Source organism: Austrofundulus limnaeus, unplaced genomic scaffold (genome assembly GCF_001266775.1).
Source record: "Austrofundulus limnaeus strain Quisiro unplaced genomic scaffold, Austrofundulus_limnaeus-1.0 Scaffold109, whole genome shotgun sequence".
Classification (NCBI taxonomy): domain Eukaryota; kingdom Metazoa; phylum Chordata; class Actinopteri; order Cyprinodontiformes; family Rivulidae; genus Austrofundulus; species Austrofundulus limnaeus.
Genome location: NW_013952511.1, coordinates 400,687 through 409,683, shown reverse-complemented (window position 1 = coordinate 409,683; position 8,997 = coordinate 400,687). Strand labels below are relative to the sequence as shown.

General features: G+C 36.8%; 1 protein-coding gene across 1 annotated transcript in view; it reads right to left on the bottom strand.

Annotated features, from left to right (window-relative positions):
- Positions 1–8,997, bottom strand: part of LOC106521456 (ethanolamine-phosphate cytidylyltransferase) — a 24,274-nt gene that overhangs the window by 13,295 nt on the left and 1,982 nt on the right. Inside the window, exons 2-9 of the mRNA XM_014014020.1 lie at positions 5,841–5,929; positions 2,702–2,863; positions 2,442–2,593; positions 2,331–2,372; positions 2,103–2,241; positions 1,935–2,017; positions 1,201–1,278; positions 777–842 (exon numbers count right to left, since the gene is read on the bottom strand). Of these exons, the coding sequence (XP_013869474.1) occupies positions 777–842; positions 1,201–1,278; positions 1,935–2,017; positions 2,103–2,241; positions 2,331–2,372; positions 2,442–2,593; positions 2,702–2,863; positions 5,841–5,929 (811 nt within the window). The remainder of the gene's footprint in view (positions 1–776; positions 843–1,200; positions 1,279–1,934; positions 2,018–2,102; positions 2,242–2,330; positions 2,373–2,441; positions 2,594–2,701; positions 2,864–5,840; positions 5,930–8,997) is intronic.

Here is an 8,997-nt window from a genome sequence, read left to right as displayed (position 1 = left end):
GGAACTTTTATTTAAGATTAAGTTTTTTATTTCAAAGGTCCTCATGGCTCAGCAGCAGCAGAAGCATAAATATTATTGTTAAGAAAACTGATGATAAAGTTGAATAAAAATCTAAGTCTGATTCTGAAGGTAAATTAAATATCTGACAGTGATCATTACACAGTGTGGCTCTAATTCTTCACTTCACCATCTGTGTCGCAGTTTCCCGTCTCCAAAATGAGCGTACGCATGGGTCAGAGCTGGCGTGAGGCACCGCACATTTTCACATCAAGTTTGGATTTTATAAATCACAACCTTGGCGTAAAAAGTGGCGTACGCAAGTTTCTGGGCTCACATTGTGCATACGCCAGTTTTATAGGAATTTACCCTCTTTTTTTTAAAGAGTTGCCCTTTGACATCACTTCCTGTTTCACTTGGACTGCACCAAATTTAGCAAAATATATTCACGTTTTGTGACAAACTGAGTAAAAATCATATGAATGATGCCAAATTTCTGAAATATTAGGATATTTTCTTTAATTTTTGTAAATGAAGCAAAAGCACGTCACAACCACTTTAAAAAACATGTAATATACAGTTAACAAAAAGGCTTAATATGCACATGTATAAAAAAACAAATTACAATTTAAGTAAAGACATATTAAAATCTGATTGTTTCAACATATTGTTATAGATCAGGCCATAATTTATGACTGATTTTGTTAAGACTTCCATGAATGAAGTATTACTAATTAAATAAACTGTGAATAACGTAAATCAGTTTAAAGGAAACAAACCTTAAAATGATCCAGCAGGTCTTTGCCCACAGCATAAGGAGCACCAATCACCACCTCTGACACATACTGCAGGCACACAGGACAAAAAAATAAATTAATTAAACTGAAACTATGAAACCTTTCACAGCTTTCTCTCTAAGACAGATTACTGCTTTTTAAATGAATGTCAGGCTTTAACCACAAAGATGAGTTCTTGATTTTCAGACACAGTGCAGCACTGACGGCAGATTCCATCCCTTTCGTGGCCTTACAGTAAAACTGTGTAACATTCCCATAACTCACAACAACACGCACGACGCAGATGGCTAACAGAGATTTATTGTTCTTGGCTGACAGCGAGGAAAAAGAGCACAGAGTGGAGCTTTCAGCGGGCAGAAACACATCGCCCACTGTGCCGAGCCTTAAACTATCAGTGTGAGCTCACCCGACACGCAAGAACACTCAGAGTTCTCTCGTGGATGTTCATGATTGGGTAGTTCTTCCCTTTGTAGCGATTCACTTCCTGAGAACAGCAAAAATAAAGAAATTAGATCACAGGTGCTTTCGCAGTTCTACTGATGAGATGAACTGTCAGGGTTCCTACAGCTTAAAACAAGCTAAATTTAAGACTTTTTAAGACCTCTTTAATGTCACTTGAAATTTATTTTAAGACCAATTTCACAAAAAATAAATAAATAAACAATACGAAAAAAAATCTAAAAGAAAAGATTAAGAAGAGATGAAATGCATCAGGAAAAAAAAACTTAGCAACAATTTTACCCAAATGTTTATTTTAACAAAACAAAATTTTGTTAACAAAATCATTTACTGAACGCCTCTCAGAGCTCTGAGAGGCGTTCAGTAAAATTATTTTTAAAAACTAAATGTTACCAATTCTTTAAAAATCTGAGATGAATTACAATAATCCTATTAAGCCACAATGTTTTTAAGACCTGTGAAAGATTGATTTAAGACATTTTAAGGCTAATTAAGGCCTTATTTTTGGATTGATAAATTCAATGCCTTTTAATGCTTTTTAAGGATCTGCTGGAACCCTGACTGTAAATGTGAAACAGTTCAAGGTGGAACAGTTTTTCTGTCTTTTATAATGATAATAATCTTGTCCTAACTTGTTTCTGCTCCTTCTGTTGGCGGAGATTAGCGGGTCATTGAGCGTACCTGGTCAAAGTGCAGACCCACGATGACGTAAGGCCTCTCTGCCTGTTTATAAACCATTTCTAGGAAGTCAACATGACCGATGTCTGCAGAAAATGTGCAGTCAAGGCAGCATGAATGTCATACTCTGTGGTTTTTTTTAAAGGTTCCTCGCCATGAAAATAAGGATACGGAAAAGATCGAAAGCTCCGGCCACGTAGATGATGGTGTCTCCAGGCTGAGGCTCCTTTCCTGAGGCGAACTGAATGATCTTTTGAGATGTTTGTAGGAACTGAGAAACTCCTGTCCAAGGACTGTGAACTGTAGCACCCTTGGACACAAAAAAAAAAAAAAAACTGAGCAACCTATCTCTGTCACAAGGAAGGATGTAGCGCAGTGACTATTAAGCATTGTTTTTACCTTTCCAAAGTTGTCTGTATGCTGCTGGTAATCTGTGTTATTCTGCAAAAATAAACATGTTAGATCAGGAGGATAAACAACAACATAACAAAGACAGGGCTGCCAACTCACCAAGTTGCTGTGGTGGGCTTTGGTCATGAGCAACATGCGTCCCACCAGGTCGGTGGTCGACACACCCTGGGTGCGTTTACATTCCCTGTAACGACCCGCCTGCTTCACCTCTGCATACGTGTCCTTCCCGTCTACCGTCAGCGTGATGTCATCTGCAAACAGGAACAATAATCTCACCTCACATGTAAACGCAAACAAAGAAATGATCAAAAGACTCTCCGACATTAACATGTGATTCAACAGGAAGTAAAGTGGCTCACCGCCGTGCACGCAGAAATCACAGTTGTATTTGTCCAGAGTCTCCAGCGTCGTCACATAAGGGGCTCCCTCTGCAATCTCATCCACCCACTTGATTGCACGCACCATCTTGTACCGTTCTTCCTGAGTGAAAACTGGAGGCCCCTTGTGTTTGGAAATCTCCTCTTGGAAAACAGATTTGGAGGTTGAATTGTTCAGTATTACACAGATATTAACTAAAATAATTTACATCAAACTTAGAGCGTTTCACAAAAACGGTTCTTATTTTGCCATCATGAAATACCACGGTTTATTCAGAGTGTGGGGCTGAAAGCTATGTTTTTAGATGCATTGCAGACAAAAAAGATCCTGAATGATTTTCAAATGTCTAAAAATCCACTTGTTAATGTTAATCTGTGCTGCCGTGGTACGAGAGGCAGCTGCGTAGTTGCTCTGCAGAGCTGTTTGTCCTAATGTAGCTTCATGTACCTGAAACATGTTGCAGAAAACTTTTTTATATTTTCTTTCGCATTTTCTGAAAAATGTAAGTTTATAACTAAAAGCTGAAGATATCCTAACATAAATGTATTTCCTAATGACTATGTTTGACTTCTCTCCATTGGCTTCCTGTTTACCTGAGAATTGATTTTAAGATTTTATTGATGGCTTTTAAAGTTTTTAATGGTCTGGCCCCGTCATATTTATGTGATCTTCTTAACATCTACACTCCAGTCAGAGCACTCAGGTCTACCAACCAGTTCCTGTTAGATGTCCCTAGATCCAAACTGAAATCTAGAGGTGACCGGGCCTTTGCATTAGCTGCTCCAAAACTGTGGAGCAGTTTACCTCTTAATATTCAGTCAGCAGAGACTGATGAGGCTTTTAAATCTTTGCTGAAGACCCATTTATTTTCTTTGGTTTATGTTTAAGATTTGGAGGTTCATTTAGAACTTTTTTCATATATTGTGTTTCTGTATTTGCATCTATTATTTGTTTGTTTGTTTGTTTGTTTTATGTCTTGACTGAACTGTGAAGCACTTTGGTCAGCTTTTGTTGTTTTAATGTGCTATACAAATAAATTTGACATTGACTTGTGTATAAATTTCAGTAATAAACTCCAAGTGAGTCAAGTTAGCTCTTATATGGTGTTTTCATTTATAAGTAAGGCTAACTGTTGGTTAGCAGCATACGGAAGGTACGGAAATATATAGAAAGATTTAAAGGGTACATATCATGCTGAAATCCTTTTTTACATTTAAATGTTTCAATTGGGGTCTACAAAAAGTGGAACTGAAAGGTTTTGGTCTGAATTCCTTCTTATTGTAACTCCACAAGCCCCTCTTTCAGCTCTTTTCTGAGGTCAACTTTTTTTTGATGCTGTTCCTTTAAAGGGATCCATGATTAGTTGTAACATTAGACTTTATTTAATAAACATTTATTTTAACTGTAAAATAAAGACTGTAAAAATACGGTAGGATGTTTCAACCCATTCTCACTCCCAAGTCGTCACATATTGACGTTTTTCAAAGGTCCCTTTGCGTCCAATTTTGACGCATCAGGTACCCCCCTTGCGTCATATTTTGACGGGATGGGGCGGAATCTGTTGTCGTAATTTTTCAAAGTGTAGAAAATGCACAAATACTACCGTCCCAAAGCGTGAAATTACGTTTATTCACTTTAGACATCTGTCCCAGACCCTAGTACCTAAAATTAACCATTAACCCTGATACATAAAATTAACCATTTTTAGAAAATGTAGGAAATTCATGGCAACTACGTGTTGCAAAGCCTAAAATTACCTAATGTTCACTGTAGACATCCTATCCCTGACCCCAGTCCCTAAACTTAACCATTTATCCTGATCCCTAAGGTTAACCTCAGACCCCCGACCCAAAGACCCCTGGTGGCGCAACCCGGAAAATCCGCGGGCGGCAAGGACTGACGCGAGGGGGGTACCTGATGCGTCAAAATTGGACGCAAAGGGACCTTTGAAAAACGTCAATATGTGACGACTCGGGAGTGAGAATGTGTTGGATGTTTAGTTTTTACAATTTGTAAGCTAAAAGTTTAAAAATATATTACACGGACGGGGCCATTTTATTTACACGCAAAGCATTCTGGGTAAATGATGACGTGGGTAGGTCCTCGGTGCGAGGCTGCTAGTGAGCTAATCTTGGATAATATCTGATGATTGACTCTTTTAAATGAAACCAGAGAGCGTTGACAGAGAGGAGAAGGTAGAAATGACTCAGCCTGGAACTGAAAATATGGATGGAGGACAACAGAGCTGCTTCATGAAAGAAGAACCTCAGCTTAGCCTGTTAGCTTTAGCATTAGCCCCGATGCTATCATCCTCTCATCACTGAGGTCCTCCATCCACATGACAGAGAGGAGAACGCAAAAATGACAGTCTGCAACTGAAAATATGGATGGAGGACCTCAGTTTAGCTTGTTTGCCGCGCTACCATCAAGCTAATACATACTGTATAAGGCAATATAGCATCTGTGCTAGCATGAAGGCTAACAGGCTAAGCTGAGGTTCTTCTTCCATGAAGCAGCTCTGTTGTCCTCCATCCATATTTTCAGTCACAGGCTGAGTCATTTCTACCTTCTCCTCTCTGTCAACGCTCTCTGGTTTTATTTAAAAGAGCCATTCATCCAAGATTAACCTTCAGGGTGGATATAGCTTGCTAGCAACCTCACACCGTGGACCTATCCACGTCATCAGTTACCCAGAATCCTTTGTGTGTAAATAAAATGGCTCAGTCCGTGTTAAAATATATTTTTAAAAATTTACAAAACTTAACAGCCTACAGTATTTTTACAGTCTTTATTTTACAGTTAAAATAAATGTTTATCAAATAAAGTCTAATGTTACAACTAATCAGGGATCCCTTTAAATCCAAACAAGATGCCCCCACCCCACCACCCCCCAGCTTCCAGAGCAGTTCATGCTAGTTTAAGAGAGGGGTTTACAGCTATATAGTGGCACAGAAATGTTTTATTTACTAATTAATTTTCATCACTAGTTCATTTCTAATTTTCATCAAATGTGGCTGCTGTAACAAGGTCGATCTACAAAGTTGAACAAATTAAGAATAAATAACTACTGAATCAGAGGGGAGTATTCAGTCACACTTGCATCACACACATCAGTCTTACCATCTGTATGCACCCCAGCAATGAGGTAATCTCCCATAGCTTTGGCCTGCCGCAGTTGGTTGGAGTGGCCGTAGTGCACCATGTCGTAGCTGTGGGGAGAAAACAACAACAATTTGAAAACAACAACAGCTGCAATCAGTGTCTGAACAAAGCACTACTCAGATCAGAAGAGCTAAAAAAATCACAACAATGTAGAAGAAAGCTGCATTAACTGGTGCCCTGCAGCCGAGACGCAGATCGTGGTCAAGATCTGAAGTCAAATGGAATCTTATCTGAACCTAGATCGAGTCCTAAATTCTTTTCTTTCACCTTCTTGCTCGAGTAACTTTTTTTTAAGCAGTGTTGTTTTTCCAGCCTGTTTGGCTGTTTAAATTTAGTGAAACAGCACACCAACTTGCTTTACTCTGTATATTTTCTGGTCTGAAACCTTTGCAAAAAATATAAACTTTAGTTGGATCTCACTGATTTTTAATTGAGACTCCCTGCTCTATAGGCTGACACCAAATGCCTCCCTAAAACAACATTTAACAGTCAGTCTTTAACTTTACTGCACCACAGAGCCTGTTTGTGTAGCTTCTCTAAAATGTTTATTTTCCACAACAGACACTAGTGATACACCGAGTTAAAGGTTAGTGGGAGAAAGGTAACGGCCACATAGATGACGTCTACAATGTGTTTATTTGTTTTTTGTCAATCAATTTTCTACATGATTATTTTGCAGCACTGAACTGTAGCTTCAAGAGTTAAAGTAAAAGTAAACACAAGAGGCGCCAAATTTTACTACTCATAATTTACTTGACGTTTTGAAGAGCCTGAAATTTGCAAATGAAGCTAAGGTGTCACAAATACTGGTTTGGTCACACAGGCCCAAAGAAACTGGCTTGTAGTCATAAAGTTGACCAGTGTTATAAAACATGCTCTCTCTCTGTGAAGATAATCAGATTGTAATTTTGGCTTTATTATAGAGATTAGCAGGGCTGCACGATACCAGGAAAACCTGTGATGTGTGATAACAGTACTCAATACTGTGATATGACTTGTTATAAATAAACAAATACGTATGTAGTGTTGTGTTATGCTCAGGGTTCAGAGCAAAAAAAACAAAACAAAAAAAAATTTAGTTCCAGAATGAATTTTTCAAAAATATGACGCGATCTATCTAATTGATTAAATACATGAAGGGCTCTATTTCAGAGATTCGTAACCCATGGGCCGGCCGCGAGCGCCACCTTGAGGGCCTCAAAAGAACAACAGTTTTTAACTTTGGGCCGCAGAGGGCCGCGGGAGCACATTGATTTTGAATAAGGTGCAATACACTTTCTCACCACTAGTAGCAGTAGTGCACCACTCAGTTGTTTAACAGCTTTTTTAATATGTAGAAGAAGAACATTAGCAACCTGCCAAGAAAGGAAACTTATTTTAAATGAAAAGTAGAAGCAAAAATGAAAGTAACTCGTCAAAAAGCACCAACGTTTGTCACTAATATGAAGTGCAGCTTCTGATTTACCATGCAATATTTTTATTTTAAAAGTTATCAAATACAGTTGCAGATACAACTATATTTTAATTTGCACTTTAAATTATTTTTTCTAGTTTATTTTTAAACATTGTGAATGTATTTTAAAGAAATTTTAAACATGTCAAAAAGCTGTTGTTACTGTTATTGTTTGTCACTAATATGAAGAGCAGCTTCTGGTTGCAAAAGTTTAAAAATGCTATATTTTCATTTGTACNTATTTTCATTTGTACTTTATCAAATTTATTTTTATAGTTTTTTTATTTGAAACATTTAAACATTAAACATTTTTAATTAATTTATTTTATGCCCACAATTTTTTTGAATTGTCTATTTTTATTATTGTTTATATATATTTGTGTTGAAAAGCCTGAGTGGTCTGTTGACTAACTGTTGTATTTGTTCATATAATTGTTTTGGACAGGTTACAATATAAAAATGTTTGTCATAATCATGTCTTGTGATTATTTGACAGGAGTTTTACTTTTAAACTGTAAGTGTATTAATTTAGTTATGTTAGTTATGATAGTTTAGTTACAATGTAAATACAATAAAAATTAAACCAAGATTTAGAATAATTATCATTTTGATCCATACATTGGTAATGTCTGACTGGGCCTCCTGCCACTTTATGTTCAACAAATTGGGCCCCGAAGTCACAAAGGTTAAGAACCCCTGCTCTATTTGACTGGTGAAATACTTCAAGTTTCCATCTGAGTGACAAACCACATAAATGCAAACTTTTGAGCCAACCATTTCTTGCAGGTTATGCAGTGTTTTGTGATATGCATAATGCACAAGCTGTTATAACGACGGTGATAAATTTTTCGATATATTATGCAACACTAGAGATCACTAATGAAATATTAGAATTACAATAAAGATAACTAAAGAGATATAATGTTACACTCAGGTAGCGATATCCAGATCACAAGACTGTCTGAACCACGTGAAACAGTACAGGATTCTTCACAGAAACCCCAACAACTAACCGATAACAATCGATTAATAAAAGCGTTGGCAACAAATTTTATTATGGATTTATTGTGTCGGGCAATTTATGATGGATTTTATTTAATGATTAAGCTTTAAGTTCTAATTTTCTGACAATCTCTGAGTGAAGACACTTGCTTTAATCTAACACTGCAAACAAAACAAGGCATTTATTGAATCGCAGCTGTCTTGACTAAAAATATTCTCAACATGATCGTCACTGCCATGAGACTGTCTATGGTCAAACATAAAGACTTCAATATAATAGTTCACACTTTTATTTCAGGTTACACTCTTCTCTCAAGGACATATTTTACAAAGCTCGTGGAGAGAAAATATGAAGAGAGAACACATTTGTGTATATTTTTGTGTACATTCTTTTTTTTACTGGACAAATATTTACTTATTTATGCATTACAATTTATATTGTAGTTAGGGCTGCCACAAACGATTATTTTTTAAATTGATTAATGACCGATTATTTTTTCGATTAGTCGACTAATCGATCATACGTTAATTGAATATAAAACATAGAGCTTATCYRHRCAGAATGCAGCTGCTATTATATAACCATGGTTAGATTTTAGCGATATGCTAACTAAAAATAATTGCTGTGGAAGGTAAGTTCTGCTCTGCAGATATTACACA